General features: G+C 37.6%; 1 protein-coding gene across 2 annotated transcripts in view; it reads left to right on the top strand.

Annotated features, from left to right (window-relative positions):
• The first annotated feature begins 8 nt into the window (after positions 1–8).
• NAXD (NAD(P)HX dehydratase) overlaps positions 9–27,671 on the top strand; it is a 73,566-nt gene continuing 45,903 nt past the window's right edge. For both annotated transcript variants that reach the window (XM_044670527.1, XM_044670528.1), the window contains exons 1-5: positions 9–983; positions 3,487–3,858; positions 8,531–8,681; positions 12,522–12,567; positions 17,859–17,947. In XM_044670527.1, the coding sequence (XP_044526462.1) occupies positions 449–983; positions 3,487–3,858; positions 8,531–8,681; positions 12,522–12,567; positions 17,859–17,947 (1,193 nt within the window). In that variant the 5' untranslated portion in view covers positions 9–448. The remainder of the gene's footprint in view (positions 984–3,486; positions 3,859–8,530; positions 8,682–12,521; positions 12,568–17,858; positions 17,948–27,671) is intronic.

Raw genomic sequence — 27,671 nt, 5'->3', positions numbered from 1 at the left:
TCGGGGGGGGGGTGTCTGTGTTTAGCTACTCTCTCCGGGTAGATTTACCTCTGCCTCCACGCCCCTTTTAAACTTTGTTCTCCCTCCTCCCCCAGCTGGAGGAGAGAGAGGTGCAGGCTGCTTCTCGGCCCAGCCCCTTATCTCTTAGGATTCTGGGCTAGAACTGTAAAAACCCTGGAGGATGATTAGGACCCATAACTTCACGCTTTGTTAATTGCTTATTTGTCTCCCTTTGCGGGACAGCCAGCTACGCAGCTCGGGTTTTGATGTGTTTATAGATTACCTTTCCCCCATCTTCCTACTCTTTCCCCCACCCCTTTTTTTGTTTGTTTTGATACACCTGTGTGTCTTTCTGCATCTCTCCCAAACCCTGGGGCGGGGGCTGGAGGAAGACCAGCCTCTTCCTCTGACCCCATCCTGGGGAGAAGAAGGAAGAGGACGGAAGATAATGATCACCAACACCCGGGGATTCCTGTGGTCGGACTTGGAGACTCGAGCCCTCTTGGGCATCTGGGGCAAGGCAGATGTTCAGTCGGCGCTAGAAGGCAACTTTCGGAACGGCCATGTGTACCGAGATGTGGCCTGCCGCCTGGGGGAGATGGGCTTCGACCGTACCCCAGAGCAGTGCCGGATCCGCATCAAAGGCTTAAAACGTCAGTACTACCAGGCGAAGGACGGCCTCCAGAAGAACGGGCATGCGCGCAAGATCTGCAAGTACTACAATGAGATGGACCGCATCCTGAGCTATGGGTCTCTTAACTACTCTGGACTGGACCCTTCCGCTGGTGGTGATGTGCCTGCTTCTGCAGGCATGAGAGGCGGCTTGGGCTCCTTCCACAGCCGAGGAGCAGTTGACGAGAAGATGGACCAGTGCAGGCTGGAGTCTCTCCAAGAGAACCCGGTGGGCGAATGCTCCTCCTTTGCCCAGCGCCCCATCAAAGTGGAGGATCTCCCTTTCGCCATTCCAGTGCCGCCCAGTAGCGGTGAGTACTTTGCCCAGGAAGTGCAGTGCTTATCTTAGCTGGGGGTGGGGCACATCAGCGGGCAGAGAGGGACGCTCTGATACCTCGTGGGTCTCTGGGTTAACTAGGTTCTACCCTTGTTCCCCACCTCTAACTATTTTCACTTGAAATTGTTAAATAGGATTAACCACTAGACTGATGAACTTCCTCTTAAACTTAATGTTTGCTTCTCTGTAAGCGCTATTTAAATGTTTCCTTTGCCCTCCTGTGAGATATGAATGTAAACGGGCTTGTTCATAGCCTTTTTAAAAAATTACATTAAGTATGAACTGACATTACTGAAAAAGGCAACTTGAAACTTTTGATTTTTGATTCTTTGTCAATCTAATGAGTTTCCTAAGGGACTTAAAAGCATTTTTTCCAGAACAGCAGTTTGGTTGTGGCCAATGCAGCTGTTTTCTTAGCTTGTCCTAAACACTAGGAACCTCAATAGGTGTTATTTTAGCGATCACTTTATTTTTTTAATTTCATTTTAAAATATTTTCTATGGTTACATGATTCATGTTGTCTCCCTTCCCTTTTCTCTTCCCCCTCCTGGAGTTGACAAGCACTTTAAAATATATTTCTTTTTGAAATTTTGTTTGCTTTAAACATTTTTTTTTTTGGTAGTTAGCTGGGAGGAAATTCTCAGAACATGTTCAAGATTTCATCAAAAAATTCACTTGTTAAAACTATTTTTGAAAATTAGAGCCAAATCTAGTCTAAGACACTTCCTAGCTGTGTGTCCCAGGGCAAGTCACTTAACTCCCTTTGCCTAACTCATACCACTCTTCTGCCTAGGAACCAATAAACAGAATTGATTCTAAGACAGAAGATAAGGAATTTTTATTAAAAAACAAACAAACAACAAAACACAAAATAGAGCCCAAAAGCCTAGATTAAGTGATTCTCTGGCCCAAGTTTGGAGCCACACCTCTTGGGGTATTCCAGTTATTTCAAACTGGGAAAGTAGGAGAGATTCTCAAAACAAAATTAGTTAGGGGCAGCTGGGTAGCTCAGTGGAGTGAGAGTCAGGCCTAGAGACAGGAGGTCCTAGGTTCAAACCCCGCCTCAGCCACTTCCCAGCTGTGTGACCCTGGGCAAGTCACTTGACCCCCATTGCCCACCCTTAGCAATCTTCCACCTATGAGACAATACACCGAAGTACAAGGGTTTAAAAAAAAATAAAATAAATAAATAAAACAAAATTAGTTGATGAACCTTAAAATTTTGCCATTTGACACACTTAGGAAGAAGAGGGAGTGATTACCAAAGGTCACTCCTTCAAAAAAGTTGGGATTTATTGGCATATGTAATTCTAGAAAGCAACCCAGTTTAAATGTGTAGGATTTCCTGATTGATTCATTATCTCCCTCCCCATTTTTTAATTTGATGATGTTTAATTTTGATTTTTTTTCCAAAAATCTAAATTTGTCATAATTATATTACTCATAAGATGATATTTGAGCTGCCTGTTCTGGAAACCTGCACTAAAGTACTTCTGAATACAAACTCAATTAATTTCTGAAAGTAGATTTAAGACCTAGTATGATAGAGTTTTGGCTGGCCGACTTAAATAAACTTCCACGTACAGCCTTTGGCAGCTAATGGTGAAAAGTGCTATCCTGGCTTGTTTAATTTTCAGGCTGAAGCACCAAAATCTTCAGAGATTACTTTTCTCTTCAGAAAGTACTTTTCTCACAGAAACTACTGTTCTGGTGTGAGTGAGAATGAAGTATGTCTGAAGGAGAGATGCTTTTCACACATTTTTTCAGTGTCTTGTTGAACTCTACACCATGCACTAAAAATTGGACTAAGATCTGCCTCTCCTACTAAAGACAAGTTGGACATTAATCTTACTTTGATGCATTGTCCTCATGCGTCGACTTGGCTTCACAGGTTTTTCCTCCAGAGTACTAAAAACATTTCCGTGATGTCTGGGTAAATTTGTATACAAATTGGCTATGAGTTCTTTTTTTTTTTCCCTCAGATAAAGGGGGCTTTTTTTCTATAGCAGATCAGAAAATTCCTCCTATTTCACAATTATAGCCATATCTGAAAACTTGATATTGGTTAGCATATATAACATACAATCTTGTTACACATTTGCCAGTGAAGTCATAATCTACTATCATTAAAATGTTTTGATGAAAATTTCCATTGAGGTGAAGTCAAATGACCTTGAGATAGTTCAGTCATGTCCAACTCTTTGTGACTCCATTAGGGGTTTTCTTAGCAGAGATGATAGAGTGGTTTGCTGCTTCCTTCTCCAGTTTATTTTCCAGATGAGGAAACTGAGTCACACTGGGATAAGTGACTTGTCTAGGATCACCCAGCTATAGTATCTGAGGCCAGATTTGAACTCAGGAAGAGGAGTTTTCTTGACCCCAATCTGGCACTCTATCCACTGTGCTACCCTGGCACTTGATTCAAACCTGATTTTTTTTTTCTGTGTGTGCTTATTCAGATCTACTTTTTGATTCAGGTTTTAAGCACATCAGTGCAGAGACCAGTCCAGCAGCCCTGCCTCAATCAAAAAGATCAAAAAAACACCATGCCAACATAACCCTGGACAAAATGATGGAGAAGTTCTTGCAACAAAGTATGGATACAGAAGAAAAATTTTATCGCTACGAGGAGCAGAGGCTTAGAATTGAGGACAAGCGTCGAGAAACGGAACATGCCCGAGAGATACAGATGTTACAAGTGTTGGGACAGATGTTAGCTGGAATTTCATCCGCCATGACACAAAGGTCACAGCCCAGACCACCCAGTCCACTTCAGAGAACAAACCATCCATCCTATGGAGAGAACATTAATTATAATGCTATGGCAGCAACACTTTCTCCACCCATAGGTACTACATTTTGTAGTATATAGCTAGAGTATTTTTGTTTTGAAAATCATTTAGTGACCCCAGTTTTCTAGTCCTGGGAGGGAAGAGGGATATTGGATTGTGATTTATATAGTTTCTTTTTGTATTTGATATTATATTTAATGCCTCATTTTTATTACTGATTTTTCAGAACAAATGAGATTTAAATTATTAGTAACAAAGGCAAATATTGCACAGTGTAAGCCTATTTTAAATCCAGCAGAAGGTGCTTGTCTAGGAAATTTATTACCCACTGGTCTGTTCCTTAATTCCTCTTGTTAGAGTTGAGAATATAAGAAGACAGTTTCCAAATTTAAATTTTACTTTCAGCATATTTTTCATCAGGGGCTGTTTGTTATAAATGTTAAAGGCTAACATCAAGCAATAAATTAAATTCTAACCAAATTGCTATCATCTGTTGTGTTTCAGTAATATTATATTTTGCAGGGTTATAAATATTTAAATTGAAGCACTTGTCACAAGTGTTTAGATCACTGGTGTATTTTTAAGACTTTGAAAGTAAGTAAAAAATAATATTTGTGCCACCATGTGTAAATGCTTTAATAGAATACAGATAAATAACTTATTCTCAGGTGATATTTTAATTAGGATTATTTATAACCGTGGTCAAGATAATCCTGTTTTGCAAGTTAATGTTCCTGATATCTAAATTTCCTCTTCTTTTTCTATGAATAGCAGAGATTTCTTGATACTGTAACCTTTTCCATCTAATAATCCCATAGAAATTCTTTGCGAAAACATTGCTCTTTTCAATTACAAGTGACCTTTACAAACTACTGGACTATTTTTAGATAATACAGAGAAAAAAAGTATGCTTTTGAAAACTGAAAAATATGACATTTTTCATAGTTAATCAGTTTTTCCTATATGAAAAATATTCGACTCTCCAAAGATTCTCTTAGAGTGGAGAAGCATTAAACAATTATATTTAAACCTGATTTTATGCATACCTCATGTACCCAAAGGCTAAAGCAGGGATTCTGACACATTTTTGTGTCATACACTCCTTTGACAGTCTAGTAAAATCTATGGATTTCTGCTTGGAATAATGATTTGTTTTTTAAATTAATAATTGAAGAAAATTAGAAGTTGATTAACATAAAAATGGAATTTTTTCCAGTTAAGTTCAGGGACCCCTAGTAATCTATGCTTCATGCATGGAGGTCAATGGATCTAGATTAAAAACCTTTGGGTTAGACCTTAGATTAGCATTATAAAATATGTGATATTTCAATAATTAACCTGTGCTATACATTTGGTATGCTCACGATTCTTTGCTTTTTTAAAAATTGTCTATTTTCAGATAAGAATGATGGAAGAATTAAATGTAAGAAAGACATTTTTAAGCATAGCATTTATCTTTTTTACTTAGGAACAACAATACTATAGAATGATATACTATGAATATGAGTGATCTTAGAGAATGTTTTTCCTAGTGATTTAGAATTTTGGCAGTTCTGTAAAAAACTGCTATCATAACTACATAGTCGTTGTAGTCCAGTGATTGCATTTGCCTTTGAAATTATATAATGTTCAAGACTGCAATAGCAAGTCACACGATAACTCTTGTTATGCTGGTATAAATACACAATAAGTCAAATTGGATAGCTTCTAAAATATGTAGTATAGTTAGATGTGGAGGGTTTTTTTTGTATATTTGAAGAGTTAACTTGCATGGATATAAATCTCTATTTTTGGTCCATGTATAAAGGGCCAGAGTGGTGCCAAACCCACTTGGGATCCCTTGGGTTGCCCATTGGCTTGGAAAACCACAAATGAACATTATTTAAGTTGTATTTTTGTTTTATTTTGTTAAACATTTCCCAGTTACATTTTAATCTGGTTTGGGCCACTCAGTGAATTTTCTAACCCACAGCTCAAGTTTGATACTTAATTGCAATGCATAAAATTCTATAAAGTCTTAAAGATGAGCTCAGATCTCACCCTCCAGTACCATCTATCTGACACTGGGCTCTGTGACCTTGGGCAAGTTCCATCATTTCAGTCTGGCAACTCCTAAGATTTATCTCCTAAATTACTGAAGGGTTGCTCACTCTCTGCCTCTGTGTTGTAGGTGCTTTGTTGAAACTGGCTTAACACTGATCCCAGACATATCTCTTCCCATAACATTGTGAACTTTGGAAATTGTAGATTTTTGTATTTTCTATTCCTGAACAAAAGAAAACCAGGCTTCTTTAAAGAGTTAATAAAATGGATTCTATTACTTGGATCATTCCAGGTTGTGGACCAATAACTTGAAAATTTGCCTTTTCTATTAATTAGTTGATAATTGTGCCATTTGATCCTAAATGATGACATGTTAATGGTTTTTTTTTTAGTCCCCAGTGAAATGCCTGCAAAGATATTCATTATGGTTATAGCTGGATTAATTTTTCATCAACAGTTCCTGGAATAATAGCTAAATCTAATTAATATAAATTTTTCTTCCACATGGGGGGAAATTATTCAGAAAGTAATCATCTGTGTAGAGATGCATTCTTTTTTTTTTTTTTGGTAGTCCAACTAGTGGAAAAATCTGGGAGCAGGGAAGGGAGGAAGAGCCCAAAGGGTTTGTGTGTAAAACTTCAGTGACTTGTGGGGAACTGATGGGACAGAGACTGATAACGTCTGGACTCTCTGCACTACTTATGTGATGAACCTAGAAGTAATGGAATAGAAAGAAACTAGATGGGAAATGTTTTTTCTTGATTCATTGGGTCTGTCCATTTTTAATGAAAGACTTATGGAATGAGGAATTAGCCAGCTGTGTTTATTATTGGAGCCAAATTGTTGACATCTGAAGGCTTAGGCAGTAATTGTGTTTTGAGTCATTTTGAGAGTGTCTTGAGGGTATGAGTATTTGAAATTTGGGAAACAGAGTTTATCTCTGGCCTTGGGATAAGGACTACTGAGTCTCTGATTTCATTCTTGCTGAGAACTCAGTTGAGGAAAAACTCCTTCTGTTCATGGAAGTTGTTGGCTCTTTCTTCAGGCATAGTGCCTGGCAAGGAGGTGTGTAAAAAATGTTTATTGATGGTTCTGTGCAGTCGATAAAATCTTAAAGAGTTGCCTAGCGCTCCAAAAGATGGTGGCACTTGCCTGGGGCACATAGCCAGTATTGCAGAGGCAGGTCTTGAACCTAGATCTTTGGGCTCTGAAGCAGACTCCCTCTCTACTCTGCCCTGTCTGTATTTATCTTTTTATTCTAAAGGAGCCCTATGTTAAATGTTTTTTAAGGGCATAAAGGTGTTCAATATGATTGTAGCTGAGTTAATGTTTCATCAAAGTCCTCTAAAACAACTAAATTTCACTATTGTATCTATTATCTATCTTATCTCTAGATTAAAAAAATCATATGAGTATGAAATAAACTTGGAAGAGTGTCTAAAAATGATACCAGCTTTTTCTAGGAGAAAGTCTTTTGGCAGCTTTCTGCCTTTAGTTGAACTTGTGAAAGCTCCTTTTCATTTTCTCAGCAAATGAGTTAATTGTAGGGGGTAGTGCTTTTGGCACAGAGACCTAAAAAAATGTGGCATATGTTTGCAAAATTCTTTTTTTTTTTTTTTTTTTAGCTCTGATTTGTGATGTCTATATTTCCCAGTTGACACTTTAGGCTCTCTGAACTTGTGGCCAAGCTCTTTTGATGAGGGAGCTACAAATGACTTTACAACAGGAAATATGTCAGGCAAGACCAATTAAGAAAATTTCTGAAGTGTTAACTGATTTTAAAATGCCACTTAAATTAGATGAAAATAAATTGAATGCTCTATATTTGGAACACCATTTGTTTTTGATTACTTAGAATAATAAGTGTCCAAACGAGTTTTAGAAATACATTTGGGGAAAACTTTTCAGGGTGGGAAATAATGAGCACCTAGTTTTAACAGTGAACAAATACTTATTCGTTATTCTTATTTGAAATATCTGGCATGTCTTTCAAAATGTTGAGTAGACAAGACTTTTGTTATCATCATAGTAATACTAACACTTTTATAGTGCTTACTATGTGCCTGATGCTATGCTAAACACTTCACAATTATTATTTCATTTGTTCCTTACAACAGCTCTGGGAGGTAGGAGCTGTTATTTTATCCTTTTTTACAGATGAGGAAACTGAGACAAATAGGTTAAATGACTTGTCCAGGGTCACACAGCTGGTAAAGAGTCTGAGACTGGATTTTAACTCAGGTTTTCTCACTACAGGTATTTACGTTTTTAAGATACTTCTTAGGAGTGGAGGAGAGAAATATCAGACCTGTATTTCCAGGCACTTTCAAATTGTCATCCAAAAGGTCTCTTGGTTGAAAATAGTTTTCAGAAGCTAAAATGTATATATCAGTTTCACATAAAAAATAACCAATTCTAGAAATACACGAGGATTCTCAGGAATTTTCAAAGCCTATATAAAAAGTGTTAGGCATGGTGATATGACAGCAATATGTGGAAAACTTTTTTTAAAAAAGAAAAGACTAATACTCTAAAAGCTGTAAGAGTTTTGTTTTTTTTTAAATCATCAACTTTCCAAAAGTTTCTGTTACATATGGGGACTGTTTTATTTGTCCATACATCCTCTACAGTAAAATGAAAAATTATCTTTCTGTAATAGTGATTATGTTTTTCTTTTTTCTTTTAGTTTTAGAGAGATCATTTTCACTCTACAAAGCACACTCCGTAAAGGACATGGAGAATATTTTTCAGCTGGTGAGAAACATTATACCCCCTCTAACTTCCAAAAAGTATAAAGGTCAAGATGGAAGGATAGGCATTATTGGAGGCTGTCAAGAGTAAGTACAAATGTTTTAAACATGTTATTTTAAATGACTTTCAGGACCATGTGGTAACATTTTTTTTCCTCTCCAAAGACAGTTTAAAAATATTCAGCTTTATGGGAAGGACGCTGTGATATAGCTGATTACTAGCATGTTCAGTTCAGAACTCTGGCTCAGTTCCCATTTGGGGGCAGGCAGGTGGCACCGTGGCTAGAGGGTGGCTTGAGTTCAAATCTGGCCTCAGACACTTACTAGGTGCATGACCCTGGGCAAGTCACTTAACATCATTGGCCTCCACTTCCTCATCTATAAACTGAGCTATAGAAGGAAATGGCAAACCATTCCAGGACCTTTCTCAAGAAAACCCCAAATGGGGCTGCAAAGAGTTGAACACAACTGAAATGAATAAACCACAATATCAATTCCCAGGTTGCTCTTAGTTTTCTGGGTGGCCTCGGGCAAGGTATTTTCTCTTGAGGGGCTTCCGTTTTCCCTCCCGTAAAAGGAGGGGTTTGGAATGGATTAGAAGGGTCAGACTCATAGCCACAAAATGCCCCAGTGTGGTCTGCACCAAATGAAAATGGGAAATGTTTGACAAAATTTTACAATATATGATACTATGTAGATAATGTTCATTTGTGGTTTTCTAAGTCATTATGTGGCCCCCCAGGGACCAGCTTCTATTTGAGTTTGATACCATTATACTAGATGATCAGATAAGACCCCTCAAACTCTCAAATTCCATTTTTTTTTTTTAGTGATGAATGAATAGGAGGAAAATACTCTTAAAGCCTTCCATTTTGGATTGAAAAATTGTTATAATAAATGAATGAATTTGCTAATGTGGGAATTATGTGGGAATGTGAACAGACACTTTTCTAAGGACCTGACCTATTATCTTTTTTTTGTTTGTTTTTAAACCCTGACCTTCTGTCTTATAATCAATACTGTGTATTGGTTCTAAGGCAGATGAGCAGTAAGGGCTAGGCAATGGGGGTTAAATGACTTGCCCAGGGTCACACAGTTAGGAAGTGTCTGAGGCTAGATTTGAACCAAAGATATCCTGTCTCTGGGCCTGGCTCTCAATCCACTGAGCCACCCAGTTGCCTCCTCCATTTAATATTTGGTTAAGATTCATGGGAAGAACTGAACTTAATTTTTCTTTCCAAATAATCAATCTTCATAAGACATATGTGAATTTGGTCTTGAAAATAGTTCTTCAGTTTATGTTATCACCTAAAGGCCACCAAAAAGTAACAAAAGACTATAAAAAATTTAATTTGAAAATGATCTTTTCTCTCATACTGTTTTTTAATTACATATTTTCAAACAAAAATCTGCTTTTTTCTCTCTTATCCTCCCTTCATCACTTCTGTACTTTTCATTGAGAAAAGAAGAAAATTAAAATCCCATTACAAAAATGTGTAGTCAAGCAACAAATTCTTGCATCGGCCATATCCAAAGAAATTCCATTTCATTCTGTACTTTGCAAATCTGTCACTTCTCTATCAGGAATGGGATAACCATGTTTTATCATACTAGAATTGTGGTTGGTCCTTCCATTTTCCTAACCCATTCAAAGCTGCCCTTAATATATTGTTGTTATTGTATAAATCCTTCTCCTAGTTCAGTCTGCATCAGTTCATACAGATTTTTCCAGTTTCTCTGAAATCATCCCCTTCACCATTCTTCAAAGCCAATAGTAGTATTCCATTACATTTTTATACTATTTTTTTTAGCCAATTCTCAGTGGATGGGCACCCCTTCAGGTTCCAGTTCTTTGACACCCCAAAAAGAGGTAGTATAAATCTTTTTATACACATGGATTCTTTTTCTTTGATCTCTTTGGGTTATAGAGCTAGTATTGGTATCACTGAGTCAAACATATGCACAGTTTAATAACTTTTTTAGTATAGTTCCAAGTGCTTTCTAGATTGTTTAGATTAGTTCATGGGTTCATCAATATAGCATTAATGTACCTGCTCTCCTATAACCCTCCAGCATTTGTCATTTCCCTTTATTGTCAACTTTGCCAATCTGATTGGGTGCAAGATCAGAGTTGTTTTAATTTGCATTTCTCTACTAATGATTTGAAGCATTTTTTCACACGGTTATTAATAGTTTGGATTTTTAGCCCTGAAAACTCTCTGTTCATATCCTTTGAACCATTTGTCATTTGAAAAATAGTTCCAATTCTTGAAAATATGAATCAGTTTCCTACATATCTCAGAAGTGAAACTTTACTTATGCTCTTGTTAGAATATTCTCTATGCCTTTTGAATGCCATTTTTTCCCTTAAAGAGGCTCTTTTTAAAAAGTATATATTTTTTCTTGTTGACAAAAAGAGATTTCTCTTCCTTCTGCCATTATCCCTATCATCAAAAACAAAGCCTTCATACCAAAAAAAAAAATCATAGTTAAGCAAAACAAATTTCTGCATTGAACATGTCCAAAAAATATTTATGCCCCAAACCTGTCACCTCTCTGGCATGTTTATCGCTGATCCTCTGGAATCTGCAGTTCATTTTTCACAAGGTTATTATTATAGAAATTGTTCTTGTTCTGCTCACCACTCTGAATTGGTTCATGCAAGTCTTACAAGTTTCACTGAAACCCTCTCAGAAAGGCTGTGTATGGAGAGCCTTCTTCCTAAGAGGAAGCTAGTAGAAATTCATTATCTGTCTTGAATAAACTACATCTGGTTCTAAGTACCTGATATTTGTTAACTTTGATCCCTGTTTCTGAGTTGGGTCACTGACACTTTTTGGAAACTCATCTGTAGGATGGTGTAAATACCCGGCACTGTTGTGTATAGACTCCGAGGAGATATTTGCTGATTAACTGGATGGAAAGACCACAGAATCCATATGACTAAAAGTTTAAAATCGTGTTACTTGATTCTTTTATTGTCTTACTGACAGTTGGAGTGGTACAGTACATTGGTTGTAGGAGCAGCTTCAGAATCTGGAAGATCTAAGTCCTTCTTCTGACATCTTTGAGTTTCTGGGATCTGGGGACAAATAGTTAATTTGACAGTCTTCCAGGTTTCTTTCTGAGTCTCTCTCTATGTGACAGATGCATTAGTAGAAAGACTTTCTATATCAGGATTTCCCTAAACAAGTGAAATTACAGGTTGAGGAATCTATTCCTTTAACCTCCCCCAAAATAAATCAGACATTTGACCATTAGCTTGAATTTTCATGTGGCATTTAATTTTCCAGTTAGGCAGAAGAACATAGAAATGTTAATGTTTTGGCTGTTAAAATTAATGTTTTAACTTCATAAGTACATTTGGATAATAATTGACATGCAAGGATTTAAGATTTGAAAAGCATCTTATACATATGTCATTTCATCTATGCTGGTAGATATGGCATAATTTATGCAAATTTTAGATAAACTAGTGCAGTCCCCTGTAGAATAAATAAAACTTAATTGAACAGAAGTTGTTTTCCCCCATGTTTTATACTGAAAATTTTTTATTATTATGCAAAAACATTTTTTTCCCCTTAAACCCTTATCTTCCATCTTAGAATCAAAATTATGTATTGGTTCTAAGGCAGAAGAGTGGTAAAGGCTAGGCAATAGGGGTTAAGTGACTTGCCCATGGTCACACATCTAGGAAATGTCTGAGGCCAGTTTTGAACCCAGGACCTCCTGTCTCTGGGCCTGGCTACCCAGCTGGCCCCTGTAAAAATATTTTTATGGATGAGTCTTAAGTGGTGGTAGTTACTACTTTACTAAATTTTACATTTCATATGGTCTCCATTATGATCACTTTCTTAAATGAATTTCAGAGATGTCTGGGGAGTCTAAGATTACTAAGTTTAAACATTTAAAACTCTTTTTTCTTAGGTACACAGGGGCTCCATACTTTGCAGCAATTTCAGCCCTCAAAGTGGTATGTTCATTTAAAATTTTAAATTGTATGTCTCTATGTCTTAATGAGAACTTGGATGATATTCATTTGGAGAAAGTATTTGTTTTACTATGGAATGCTAAAATTATATGATTTGTTTTAACATGTTTTGTTATGAAATTTTTTCAGTAAAAAATTACCTTGTAAATTTTTTGGATATCTTTTCATTTTACCTTAATTTCCATGTATATCCTTCCTCTACCCAGAGAGAGCCATTACTTATAATAAAAAATTTAAAAAATGTTTTTAATTGAAAAAAAATTTAATCCTATGCATAATAGAATTGACCACTCTTTACTTATAGGTCTTCCTTCAGCCAGACACCTGATTCATTATATATTTAATCTTCTTATTCTAAAATGTAGACTAATCTAGTGGTTTTATTTTTTATTTTACATTTCAATTTGTTATTTATTTTTATCATTCTTATTTAAAAATTTTGAGTTTCAAATTCCTCCCTTCCTCCAACTCCATCCCCATCCAATGAGAAATCAAGTAATATATCAATTATACATGTGAAATCATGCAAAACAATCCCATATTTTCCATTTTTCAAAAAAAGCAAGGAAAAAAGTGAGAAAATTATACTTTACTTTGCACTCAAAATTGATCAATTCTCTCTCTGGATAGATAATTTTTTTTCATCACAAGTCCTTTGGAATTGGATCATTGTATTGATCAGACAAATGTTTCACAGTTGATCATCTTTACAGCATTGCTGTTATTGTGCACAGTATATAGCTTTTCTCACTTGACCTTTTATCAGTTCAGATGTCTTGCCATTTTTTCCCCTGAAACCACTATCCTTATCATTTCTTATAGCACAATAATATTCTATCACAATCATATGCCACAGCTGTTCAGCCATTGCTCAAATGATGAGCATACCCTCAGTTTCCAAATTTTTGCCGCCACAAAAAAAAGAACTGCTATAAATATTTATACATAAAGGTCCTATTCCTTTTCCTTTGATCTCTTTGGGATATAGACCTAGTAGTGATATTGCTGGACCAAAAGATATACACAGTTTTATAATCCTATTTTATCTTCTGAATCTATCCTGGGCACTATTCCTTGATAATTTCTTAAAATATAATGTTGAGGCTCTTTATTTTTTTTATTATGGCTTCCACATTGTTCAATAACTATAAATTATCTCTCCTTGATCTATTTTCCAGATCAGTTGTTTCCCCAATTATATATTTCCCAATTTTTTTCTATTTTTTTCATGATTTCACATTGTTTCATGGTTTCTTGATGGCTCATGGAATCATTTGCTTCCATCTGCCCAATTTAATTTTTAAGGAATTATTTTCTTCAGTACCTCCTTTTCCATTTGGCCAGTTCTGGGATTTTCCCCCCGTTGATCCATATATTGTCAGTTCCTTTTTTCATTGTTCAAAACCTATTCTCATATTATTAATATTTGCAATAGAGTGATCATTTAAATCCCCAATCATATCCCCATCGAACCATGCGATCAATCATATGTTTTTCTTCTGTGTTTCTGCTCCCACAGTTCTTTCTCTGCATGTGGATAGTGTTCTTTCTCATACGTTCCTCTGGATTGTTCTGGATCATTGCATTGCTGCTAGTAGAAAAGTCCATTACATTCTTTTGTACCACAATGTGTACAATGTTCTCCTGGTTCTGCTCCTTTCACTCTGCATCAATTCCTGGAGGTCTTTCCAGTTCACATGGAATTCCTCCAGTTCATCATTCCTTTTAGCACAATAGTATTCCATCACCAGCATATACCACAATTTGTTAAGCTATCTCCCAGTTGAAGGACATATCCTCATTTTCCAATTTTTTGCCACCACAAGAGCACAGCTATAAATATTTTTGTACAGGTATTTTTCCTTATTATCTCTTTGGGGTACAAGCCCAGCAGTGAAGTGGCTGAATCAAAGGGCAAGCATTCTTTTAAAGCCCTTTGGGCATAATTCCAATTGCCTTCCAGAATGGTTGGACCAATTCCCAACTCTACCCACAGTGAATTAGTGTCCCAATTTTGCCACATCCTCTCCAATATTTATCACTTTCCATTGCTGCCATATTGGCCAGTCTACTACGTGTAAAGTGGTACCTCAGAGTGATTTTAATTTGCATTTCTCTAATTATGAGAGATTTAGAACACTTTTTCATGTGTTTATTGATAGTTTTGATTTCTTTATCTGAAAACTGCCTATTTATGACCTGTGACCATTTATCACTTAGGGAATGACTTGATTTTTTGTACAATTGACTTAGCTCCTTAATATTGTCTTATTAATAAACTTGCAACCTCTTAACCCTCTCCCCAGTGCATTAAGTATTATTTATTCATCAAACCAGAGAAGCCTCTTTTTCCAATAGCAGTTACTCTTATTTCTCAATATAATAAATCCTTTAATCCTCTGTGATTTAAAAAATTAACGTTTCTGAATGTATAATTTACTATCTAATAAAAAAAGACAAAAAGTTATTTTCAATATTTTGGTTGTGTAAGAAATTTCAGCCGGTTACCTCAAATGCCCACCATTTCAGGAGATGACTTTTCTTTTGGAAAACATTCAGCTCACTCACTATATACCCAGAGTGTCTCAGGAAGCTTTTTCATTACTTCTCATCAAGATAAGAGTTAATTTATTTCCTGAGAGAACAAATTTGTTACTTTTTCTCCTCAATTTTGCCATCACAGTAGCAGTCTCTTTAGAACGTACTATTAACTAATTGTGTGCATGGAATTCTTTTGTTTCTTCGTAAAATAAATGATCAGTTCTCACAAGAAAGAAGCATTTCCTCCCCTTCTTTTTGTCTTCTTGATAATTTGTCTCTGATTTTCATTGATTAAAGATAAAAACAATTCTTCCTCCCTAATTCCATTGGGAGAAGCACCTTCTAGAAGAATGATAGTTGCAACTATAACTACAACCTGCTTGTAGTTATACATATACATATATCTCAATGTCCCATTTTACTATTAAAAATACAGTAATAGAACCTGTAGTCTTTGTGGAAGACCCTATTGCAGGAGCTTTTAAACTTTTTCGTGTTATGGACCCCATTGGCAATCTGAAGCTCTTTGAACCCTGTCACAGAATAATGTTTTATATGCATAAAATGTTTTTTAAAAGCTAAAAATAAACAGGTTTGCAAGAGAAACCAGCCACATTGAAATATGGTTATCAAGACTTAAAAAAAAATAAAGAACCAAATTCCCAAACTTCAAATTAAGACCCTCTCCACCAGTAGGACAGATGGTACACCAGGGAAACAACTAACAAATGTATCAGCAGAGTCTGACAGTGTAGGCAGTATTGAATAATCATAGTATCCCACCTCCACAAATGGGGAGAGAGGTACATTTTCTTAGCCATTCTTCAAAGCCAGGCTTCTTGGTCAGTGTCATTATGTAGCATTCAGGGTTTTGGTTATTGTCATGTTGTTCTATCCCCCATATTTAACATTCAGGTCCTATTTTAAGGTTTGCACAACACTTTACAAATACCTCATTTTATTCTCTCAACAACCCTGCCATGGAGGTGCTATTATTATCCCCATTTTACAGATGATGAAGCTGAGGCAGACAGATTAAATGACTTGCTCAGGGTCACAAAGCTTGTGTCCGGGGCAGGATTTGAAGACAAGTCTTTCTGTTTCCAGGTCCAAGCCCTATCTACTCTACCACCAACTTATCTTTAGTTTCTTATTAGTTTTTCTAGGCATCAATTTTTATGTCACAGTACTAGTTAGTTATATTCATGTACTCCATAGTTTAACCATTCCCTAGTCAATAGGCATCTACTTTTGTTTCCAGTTATTAGCTAACACAAAAAAAGAGGTTCATTGTTAATTAGTTAGTTAGTCTTGTCTTATTTTTTGTGACCCCATTTGGTTTTTTTGGTTTTTTTTTGGCAAAGATACTGGAGCGGTTTACCCTTTCCTTCTCCAGCTCATTTTATTGGTGAAGAAACTGAGGCAAATAGGTTAAGGGACTCTCCCAGGGTCTCACCACTAGTAAGTGTCCAGGCCTGGCCCTCTCACCACTGCACTGCCCAGCTGCCACAAAAAGAGCCTCTCTGAATAACTGGTGCAGATGGAATTTTGACTTCCTTGGCTATATATGGCTAACAGTAGTCTGAATCACAGAGAATGGGCATTTTGGTCAATTTTTTAGCATGATCCCAGATATCTTTTTGGAACTGATCTACCTATTTACAGCTCTGCCAACTGTCTTTTAATGTTCTTTCTCCAATCCCTCCGGCATGGATTATTTTCATTTTTTTTTCATCTTTACTAATTTGCTGGATGTGAAGTAAAATCTCAGCATTTGTTTGAATTTTCATTTCTCTTACTAGTAATTTCAAGCAACCTTTCATATTAATATGAAAAGTCTGTAATATTTTTGGTTCTTCTTTTGAGAACTGTTTGGCAGAATTCCATTTGTTGATATTGCTTTAACTGAGCAACTTTATAAGGTTGGTATTGAATTTCCTAAATAAATACCACAAATGAGGATATTTTTGCTCATTTACAAGGTTCTTTAGTTTCCAGCTTTTGTTTTGTTTTTTAAAGAAATTACAGCCTTTTTAGCCTGGCGTTTATTCATGCATTCAGCGACTCTGAGAGTATTACTTCTCCAGCAAATAAAACAATGCAAACCCAAGAATATCCATGACCACAAATGTTCTGAAAAAAACATGAGCTAAGTTTAAAAAAATGAAAAACACTAGAACTGCTAGTCTTCTGAAACTGCATGTTTGGGGACTGGAAATAGAGGGGTTTGTTGTTCAGTTCTCCTTCTATGTTGTATGTAGGCTTAATTTGATCTTTATTAGCCTCTCAGGTAATGACAGCCACCTTAAATCCTTTTTTCCCTGAGGCTCTTTTTGCTTTGATTATTCTTAATTTACATATTCTCTACCCCATAATTATATATGTTAATTATGCCTATCTCTATTTTCACAAATAAAAATGCCTGTAAAAAGCTAGAACCAGTTTCTTTTTTTACTTTTTTTGTCAGTGATATGTAGAAACTATTTTTGACAATTGTTTTCTGACATTTTATGGTTCAGATTCTCTCCCCACGACTCCCTCTCCCCACCCCCCCCCAGGTGAAAAATAAAGATACAGCTTCTGGTGAAAGTTTCCTTTCTTCTGCTATTTCATCTAGTGACTCAATATTAACTATCTTGTTTTTAAGTGAGATTTTAATGGTAACTAGCTTGGTTATTTAGTAGGTGAACTAGCTTATAGTAATGCTTTGTCTTTTGCTCATTATTTCCCAGGGTGCTGATCTGTCCCATGTATTCTGTACTAAAGATGCAGCTCCTGTGATTAAGTCATACAGTCCAGAGCTGATTGTTCATCCCGTTCTGTAAGTATGTCTGTTCAGAATCACTTAGAGAAATTCTTCCCTTGAGTTTTTGCAAATTGTTTTTCCCATTAATAAATTAATAAGCAATTACTGAGTGACTGCCGGGCATACATCACCATACCAACTGCCTTGGGAAGATGTAAGGAGGTGAGCAGCAAGGGGCAAGCTAAACGGTGAAGCGGAGAGAGGGCCAAGGCTGAAATCAGAAAAACTCATCTTTGTGAGTTCAAATCTGGCCTCAGACACTTACTAGCTGGGTGACCCTGGGTGGGCCACTTCACCCTGTTTGCCTCAGTTTCCTCATCTACAAAAGGAGCCGGAGAATGAAACGACGAAGCCCTCCAGTATCTTTACTAAGAAAACCCCAAATGGGGTCCCAAAGAGTCAGACAACTGAACAACAAGAAACCAAAAACCAGAAAGAAGATAAGATGGTAACTGATGTGAGGGCAAAAAGAGGAAACAAAATATAAGGAGCTAGCACTGACATGGGGCTCTTAAGGTTTGCAAAGAACTCTATGTGTTTCCTCATTTGATATACATAACAGAAAAGGGGGGTAACTCATGGATTCTGTAGGATGTCCTATTATAAGCATAAGCCAGTATTTAACAAGTCGAGTGCGCAGTGGCTGGCACTGCTGCTGTCCTGCCTAAATAGAAAAGGCTTCCATTCTGTTCCCACGTAAGCCTGGGCTGATGGAGCATGTCCGGGGGGTTCTTTGTCATCTGGGGGGGCAGAGTGTGTTACTCTTACCAGACAACAAAGGGGAAGGTCATAGAAGTTCAGGAATCCCTCTCTGGGGCTTTCTCCCGGCCACTTCTGGCATGTCCCCAGTCCAGGCTGTCTGCCTGCTGTTTCCCTGGTATCTCCCCCTCCCAGAGGAGTCTGCACCTTCCCAGAGGGGGGGCTGCAGGGCAGCGTCCCCCAGCTCCAGGGCCCTCCCAGCACCTAGGCCAGCTCTCCAGCCACTGGGCAGCCCAGGCAGTAAAGGGAGAATGGAGGAGAAGGGCAGGGAGGAGGCTGAGGCACAGAATAAGGGAAGTAAGCAATGGGCTACAGTCTCAGAGCCAGATGCTAAAAGCCTTCGGGGTAGTGGGGTGCTCACTCCTGCAGGGAGCTCTGTGCTCTGCCACACACAGGCAGAGGCTGCTTCTAGGGTGCTGGGGGAGGAAGCCTGCGGCCTCCACCCATGAACTCAGCCTCTCTGCGGGGGAGGCAGGGGGCTTCCCATCCCAATGGATGATAAGCTGATGATTTTGTTGTTTGCTTCCGTCATTTCCAATCGTGTCTGACTCTTTGGGACCTCATTTAGGGTTTTCTTGACAGAGGTACTAGCCTGGTTTACTATTTCCTTCTCTAGTTCATGTTATGGATAAGGAAAATGAAGCAAAAAAGGGTTAAAGGATTTTCTCGGCGTCACACAGCTAGTAAGTGTCTGAGGCTGGCTTTGAACCCCGTTGAGTCCAGCCCTGGCGCTCTCTCCACCGGGCCCCCTCACTGCCTCTTCCCTCATGGCAGACCGTTCTTTTTCATCTTCGAGTCCCTGGGGCCCAGCACAGTGCCTTGGATGGAGTAGGTGCCTAGTAAATACCAAATTGACTAAAATTTGAGAACATCCCCAGAACAACAAATCGGTGCCTGGGCTGAGTGCCAGTTCTAGGACCATTCTTGGGCATCATCATTTTGTTTTAAATCCTGAAAGAGGAAGGTTTGGGATGGTCTCTGGGGTGTCTCAGCTCTTCGGTCCTTTCTGCTCAGGCAGGAAATCCAGCAGCTGGGACAGAGACGACGGTCCCTTCTGCCCTCTCACCTGTGGCCTGCGGAGCTGGGAACCGGCCTTTCTCTGCCACTTAGTTCTTCTGTTCCTAACTTTTCCCTCCGGATGGCATTGATTTGCTTTCTGTGACTCAGAGCCCCGTCACCCGCCTGTGTCCGTGGTTGTGACGGGATAGCATCCATTAAACGTGCGCCACGAGAGGTCACCCACGCTATGGAAGGGTTCATGATATCTCAGGACGAGGTCCGTGCGGTTTGGCGCAGGAAAGCTAGAAATCTATGTGGTTGTATTTGGCCCCAGAGCTACAACTGAGTGTGTGACGCCTTTAAAAAAAATAGAGAGAGCATTTAGTTAAGGGAAAATTCGTGATAAAATGAAATCTCTCTTGTGTAAAAAAAAAAAAGTAGAAATGTATTTAATGTATACACAACATATGATGGGTACAGTGAGGTGATACAGCGGATAGAGTGCTGTGTCTGGAGTCAGGAAGACCTTAGTTCAAATCTGGCCTCAGACACTTACTAGCTGTATGACCCTGGGTAAGTCACTTAACTCCTTTGGTCTCCATTTTCTCACCTGTGAAATGAGATGCAGGAGGAAATGCCAAGCTAGTTGTGCCACCTTAGGTAAGTCACTTCATCCTGTTTGCCTCAGTTGCCTCATCTGTAAAATGAAGATGGAGGAGGAAATAGCAAACCACTTCAGTATGTCTGTCAAGAAAACCCCACACAGGATCACCAAGAGCTAGACTCAACTGAAGTGACTGTATAGCAAAACTTTTAGTAGGAATTTTTCCTGTTCACTGCAGGCAGCCCCAATTCCAGGTTTGGTTTTTTTTGTTTGTTTTTGGAGGGTCTCTTTTAATGCTTTGAATTGGAAAAGGGACAATGTTTAGGTTACATCCAGGCCTTTTGAGACCTTGGCCTTTTGTCAACTTTAATTTAAAACCACAAGCCCACTTCCAAATAGCTGCATATGCTCTGGAGAAATTGTCCTCTTCTTCTGAGTCCCTGAATCCTAATTTTTAAGAGTTCTCTCTGGAACTGTAGTTACTATTGATTATGATAGTGAAGTCTTTCACAATTGATCATTATTAAAATGATGTTGTTGTGTGCAATGTTCTCCTGGTTCTGCTCACTTCACTTTGCATTAATTCCAATAAATCTTCCCAGGTTTTTCTGAAACTATCTCTGTTGTTTCTGGTAGCACAATAGTATTCCATCACTATCATACACTACAACTTGTTCAACCATTCCCCATTTGACGGGTATCTCCTCAGTTTTCAGTTCTTTGCCACCACAAATAGAGCTGCTAGAAATATTTTTATGCATTTGGGTCCTTTCTTGTTCTTTGATCTCTTTGGGATACAGACCTAGTAGTAGTATTTCTGGGTTGAAGGAGATGTATAGTTTTATAGCCCTTTGGACATAGTTCCAAATTGTTCTCCAGAATGGTTGTCCCAATTCACAAATCTACCAACAATACATAAATGTACCTATTTTACCATATCCTACGGGAAAATGTATTGGAAAGCAGTCTATAAGCAACTTTGATGTCTTTCCTAGATAGTCCATCCAAACCCCTGAAAAAAACTGCTCTACTTGTGTTAGACTTTTTCAATATGTTGGATAATTTTGCTCAATTTTTCTCCCCTTTATTAAATAAGGAATGACTCTTTGGGAGAGGGAGAGAAAAAGAGATATGCTGCAAAGTACAAGTGATAGAAAAAATTTAAAAATCAAAAGTTAAAATAAAAATTAATGCTGCAGAGGACATTAGAATGGCAGCTATGGACTTATTATGTTGGAAATTTCCTCAAGTAAATGACTAATCTGCGATTGTTTCATTTTTAGAGCAAGGACCTTTTTAATGTCAGTCATAAATTATAAAGCTTGAATATGTAAACTTTGACATAACTTTTAACAGAGTGCATTCTAAAAGGATATCTAATTTTAATAATATAATACTTTGCATCACTTCAAATTGTTCAGTAAGCAGAAAGAATTCAAGTTTAGTGAATTTGATTCAATTTAATAAACATTAAGTGCCTACTACATTAAATGCTAGGAATGCATAAAGAAGCAAAAAGGTCCATGTCCTCAAAGAAGTTAGTCTGATGGGGAGACATCATGCAAACAAATATATACAAAGCAATACAGGATAAATAGGAAATAACTAAAAGGAAATAACATTTTGGGGTCTTAAAAAATCTAATTCCAAAGTGAGTTATATACTTAGGGAGATGGAAGTACCCTGGTAACAGGTTAGTAAGAGGATTTGTCAACAACAACTCATCTCCACAAGCAATTATTAAGTATTTAGTGTAGGCAAGACCCTGGGTTCAAGTACTGTCATTCTCACGTCAGCGGGTAGCATGGTCCAGTTCTCAAATGTTCCTACCATGTGAAGTCTCAGTTTTAGCATACACCAATTTTCCTAATCAATGGCATAATAATAATTTAAAAAAAAAGAACTAGTTCTGATGTTAAAGAGCTTAGGTTTAAATCCCTCACCACCTGTGGGTTTTGGGCAAATCCCAGTTTCCTCATATGTAAAATGAGGGGGAGATTGAAATAAATCACTCTCCAAGTTCTCATAGAACTTTTTTTAACCCTTACCTTCTCTCTTAGAATTAACACTGTGAATTAGTTCCAAGGCAAAAGAGCAGTAAAGGCTAGGCAATGAAGGTTAAGACAATGACTTGCCTAAGATCATGCAGCTAGGAAGTGTTGGAGGTCAGATTTGAACCCAGGACCTCCCATCTCTAGAGCTGGCACTTTATCCATTGTGCTACAGACTTTCAGTAGTCAATAGAATAAAGGGGAACCTTTTTTTTAAGCCATTAACATCTTTTTATTCAAATATCCCATTTATTATTCAAATTATCCCATTTATATAGAAAGCAAGAGCATTCATTAATTAAGACTGTCTAGTCTGAAATAGGAATAGTACTTTCAGAACTGGACCACACTACTGCCTGACATGAGAACAATAATACTTAAAAGCAGGGTCTTGTCTGCATGAAATGCTTAACAAGTGCTTATTGACATGAATTGTTGAAAAACCGTCTTACCAACCTGTAGCCAGGATCCTTCTGTCTCCCTACATATAACCCACTTTGGAATTAGGTTTTGTACAATCCCCAAATATTATTTTCTTTTCATTATTTCCTATTTATCCTGTGTATAGCTTGCCAAGATATTATTTGGGATTCTGTGTTTTTATTTTAAGATTGTGGCTTTGGGGAAAAAAAAAAAAGAATAATGAAATCTGTAAAATTTACTTCTGGTGGTGAAAGTCTTTAAGAAATGCAAATTGAGTGTAGGTGTGATTGGAAGTAAGCATATGTTCGCTAAATACAGACTGCCAACAGTCATCCCAAAACAGAGCTAATCTTTGTAATTTTCAACCAACACCCCGTTATGGTAGACATCAGTGCGCCAACATGCCAGTCACAGTCTGCAGCTCCTAGCTAGGTGTGACTGTGGGAGAGCAATAGTTTCCAAGCGGTTTCTAATAGTAGTCACCAAACGAATCTTAAAATTAAAATGTAAAGCCCAGAATGGCATCTCTCTCCTTAGGCTGGCAAACATTTTCCTCACCTCTCGTTCGATTTCTTCTCGAGTCACTTGTCATCTTAGTACTAAGTATGTTGTTTTTCCTTAGTCTACTTTTCAAAACAGAAATGATATTGTGTCTCTATATAGCATGTATATTCCCAGAAGTATTTTAGGCATATTAGGTGATTTGTTCTTTTTATTTCCCGGTAAGGGGAGAGGGTCACTCTAGTTTTAAGGAGGAGGAAGAGGAAGATTGGATCTCTTGTGAATCCGGCCGGTACTTTTTGCTTGTATGCCATTTGTCTCTTTTCAGTTTTGTTAGCTGTTTGTGAAGAGAAAAATGGTTAGCGATGTAGTTAAATCTGCCTTCAGATAGATTTTTCCTTTTTTTGTTTGTAAACATTTTTAAATAGGGCATCCAGTTTTAAGATTTGCAAAGTATTTCCTTACAGTCAACTTATTTTAGAATGGTATACCCCGAAACCATAAAGACCCACAGTCATACATGGGCTGTTGGGGATATTATTGGGGTTGTAGACACTAAATGATAACTCTAGTTCAACTATCAATAATATGGAATTAGGTCTTGATCAATGATACATGTAAAACCCAGCGGAATTGTGTATTGGCTAAGGGGGTTTGGGGGAGAGGGAAATAACATGAAATATGTAACTAGAAGAAAATATTCAAAATAAAAAAAAATTTTAAAAAAAAGGCCCACAGTCATCCTGATTATCATTTTGGAGATTATGAATGTGCTTGTTTAAAAAAATACATATTTTTCAACAGAAGGTGTAACGTAGGTCATTGTATACTGAGAAGATTTTGAGAAGAGTGATGTGACTCTATCTTGGACACGTGATGACTTCGGGTCTTTTTTCTGTGATTCTACGATCATTTCAAATCTAACTTGTGATTGTGTGATCTTTTTTGTAGCCTTGTAGTTGCTCTGACCTGGTGACCCTACCCTTTTTTTAAAATTTATTTTTATAACTTTGGCCTTTATTTTATTAAACAAAGAGGACTGCAAAATATCTTTTGATTTGAGATTTGAGCTTATGGAAAAGAAGCAGAAATCTGAGTCCGTTGTATATAACAGAGGTGGTGGCAGATTGCATGTCAAGAGTTATGATTTCAATGCTCTTAATCTTTGGCCTTCTCTGAATCCCTTCTATATGTGGAGATCCTCTTGACTTTATATAGAGGGGGATGCAAGCTGGATCTATTTTTTCAATCGCCTTTCATTGCTTGATAATTAATGTAAACATTTTTAATCAATCGATCAACACATGTCTGGCCCTGCCCTTAACCTGTCCTCTTGCTGGCAGGTCTGTGAATTTCTCCCGAGTTTGAGGCTGCTACTCAACTTGATTAGGGTGCTAAGGATAGTCATGGTGTGGGGGGAAAATATTCTATTACATTCCACTTTTTTTCCCCACTTGAGCCCCATCTATGTGTTTCCCATTGATACAAAATCAGTCACAATAACACCATGGATTACCAGTCATGAAACAGTTACTAAATGAGAAAACAAAACCAAAAATCATCTCAACATTCACTCAACAGAAGGCCAGAGCAAGAACAGTCAACATGATAACAAACAGACATCCATAAACATGGGTCACACTCTCCAGTCTCCTGAGTGCCCCTCACTGCAGATAGTGGGCATAGAGAGAAACCTAAGCCCAGGGCCTGGGTCTGCTTATCACTGGCTGGAGGGCTTCTTTTCCTTGAACGTTTTAGGACACTTTAGTCTGGATCCAGGGGTCACCTATCAGGCGAAACCCTTTTTTGCTAGTGGCTTCCTTTATGGTCTTAAAGCGCCTTTCCTGGGCAAAGCTACTTCTCTGTTTCTCCAAGGCCACCGAGGCAGGGTCAAACTCTCTTAGCATTCATTTTCCCTTGGCAGGATGCAAAGAAAATGCCATATTCTTTGAGAAAAATCTCAATTTAACTCAATTTAACTCAAAACAGCTGTAATACTGATCCTCCAAAAAAAATTTTTTAAGAAGCACCCTACCCCAAAGAGATTTTTAAATAAGGAAGATTATATGTGAATTTCTGACTCTCTATTACTTATAGCTTGATTTTTTTAATGCATAATTGTTACTTTCAAATCTGTTTTGTTTGTGTTTCCTTCTGAACTCTCTTCTATTTCCTTCTCTGATTTTTTTTTAAACCCTTACCTTCCATCTTAGAATCAATACTGTGTATTGGTTCCATGGCAGAAGAGTGGTAAGGGTAGGCAATGGCCTTAATTAAGTGATTTGCCCAGGGTCACACAGCTAAGAAGTAAGAAGTGTCGGGTCAGATTTGAACCTAGGACCTCCCGTCTCCAGGCCTGGCTTTCAATCCACTGAGCCACCCAGCTGCCCTTTCTCTGAATTTTTAAGGATGCTTCAATGATCCTTTTTTCTTTTCAATACTGCTACTATCTCTTTTCCCTCCCAAACTTCCTACATCAAATAAAATTGGGAGAAAAAAATCACAGCCTTTGATGAAACAAATAAACATAGACAAGCAAAAAAAAATCCACATATTTTCACCATCTAAAAATGCATGTTTTATTCTGCAACTTGGAATCATCTCCCAGCTCGGGAAGTGGCTAACATGCTTCATCTTCTGACCTCTGGAGTTGTGATTGGTCATTATGGATCAGAGACTAAGACTTTCCAAATTGTTCTACTGGTTCTGTTCACCCTATATCAGTTCATAAAAGTATTTTCTGGTTTCTCAAATGTCCCTTTTGTTATTTCTTGTGGTACAACAATATTCTGTCATATTAGTATACTATAATTAGTTCATCTGTTCCCCAAGAAGGGAGTACCCTTTTCCTTTACAGTTAGTTCTTTGCTACAAGAAGAGCCACTATAAATATTTTTGTCTATGTGAGTCTTTTTTTTCTAATTCCTTTGATCTCTGCCCTACAGGCATAGTTCCAAATTGCTTTCCAGAATAGCTAGATTAATTCACAGCTGATTAATTCACAGCTCCACCATCTGTCTTCCTGCAACCCCTCCATCAATTGTCATTTTCTTTTTTTTTTTAATTATCTTTGTCCATCTTAAAGGTTAGAGGTAAAACCTCAATTATTTTATCTTGCTGTTGATTTTTTGGATATCTTCCTTTGAGAGCTACCTATTTCTTTGCCTTGTCCATTTTTCTATGAGGGAATGGGTGTCATTATTATATATTTGAATCAGTTCCTTAGGTATTTTGGAAAGAGAATTTTATCAGAAAAACTTGCTGGAAAGGTCTTTGCCCATTTAACTATTTCCCTTCTCATTTTATCTTCATCAGTTTTGTGCAAAACCTTTTCAATTTTATTAGTAAAAATGGGCCATTTTCTCTTCTGTGATCCTTTCTGTCCCTTGTCTGGTCATAAATTCTTCTCACATTTATGGTTATTCAAGATATTTTTTTCTTTTCTCGAATTTGTTTATGATATGTCTTTTATGTGTAGGTAATATATCTATTTGGGGATTATTGTGAGATATGGTGGGAGATCTTGGTCTAAATCTATTTCATGCCAGATGGTGTAAAGCCTTTTTACTCTTCTCCTTCCCCTTTTTTTAAGCTATAGAGGGCAACAGAGGTTCCCCTAGAAGTTTGTAGATGTTGTGAGAATGTAGATAGAAAGCCCATATAGGATTCCTTCAGTAATCTTCTAATAGGCACAGACTCTAATTGGCTTGGTCAACTCTCTTTTCTGACTTGGTCTTTCTTATCCAGTTAGCTCACAGCTGAGCAGTACCTTGTTTCCAGTTACACAGCTCTTGGCTAAACAACTTGCAGCCTCACTCTGTCAATTGAGTGTGTTTTTTCCCCTGATTCTTCCCATGCTCAGCTTCTTGTCTTGCTTCTGTCTGTATTCACATGACTGTACCCTAACCCTCCTGTACTTTCTTCTTTAAAATTATCTTTGCATTCACTTAAAAAGAAATACAAACCTTTATCTTCTCTCTTAGTAACAACTCTTAAGACAGGGGGGGATAAGTGACTCGCCCAGAATCACACAGCTAGAAAGTGTCTGAAATCACATTTGAACTTGGGTCTTCCCGACTTGAGTCCTGGCACTTTATCCAGTGTACCACCTAGCTGTCCCATGTATTCTTTTTTTTTTTTTTTTAAACCCTTACCTTCTGTCTTGGAGCCTATACTGTATATTGGCTCCAAGGCAGGAGAGGCAATGGGGGTCAAGTGACTTGCCCAGGGTCACACAGCTGGGAAGTGTCTGAGGCCAGATTTGAACCTAGGACCCCCCATCTCTAGGCCTGGATCTCAATCCACTGAGCTACCTTTTTAAAAATAATTTTGATATCTTTTGTTTTTATATCCCTTAAATCCGTCCCCCATAACCTTCCCTCTCCTCCCTGAGTCATCTTAT

The sequence above is a fragment of the Gracilinanus agilis genome, chromosome 3, assembly GCF_016433145.1.
Source record: "Gracilinanus agilis isolate LMUSP501 chromosome 3, AgileGrace, whole genome shotgun sequence".
Lineage (NCBI taxonomy): Eukaryota > Metazoa > Chordata > Mammalia > Didelphimorphia > Didelphidae > Gracilinanus > Gracilinanus agilis.
Note: the sequence above shows the minus strand (reverse complement) of the source record. Positions and strands in the feature narration are given on the sequence as shown.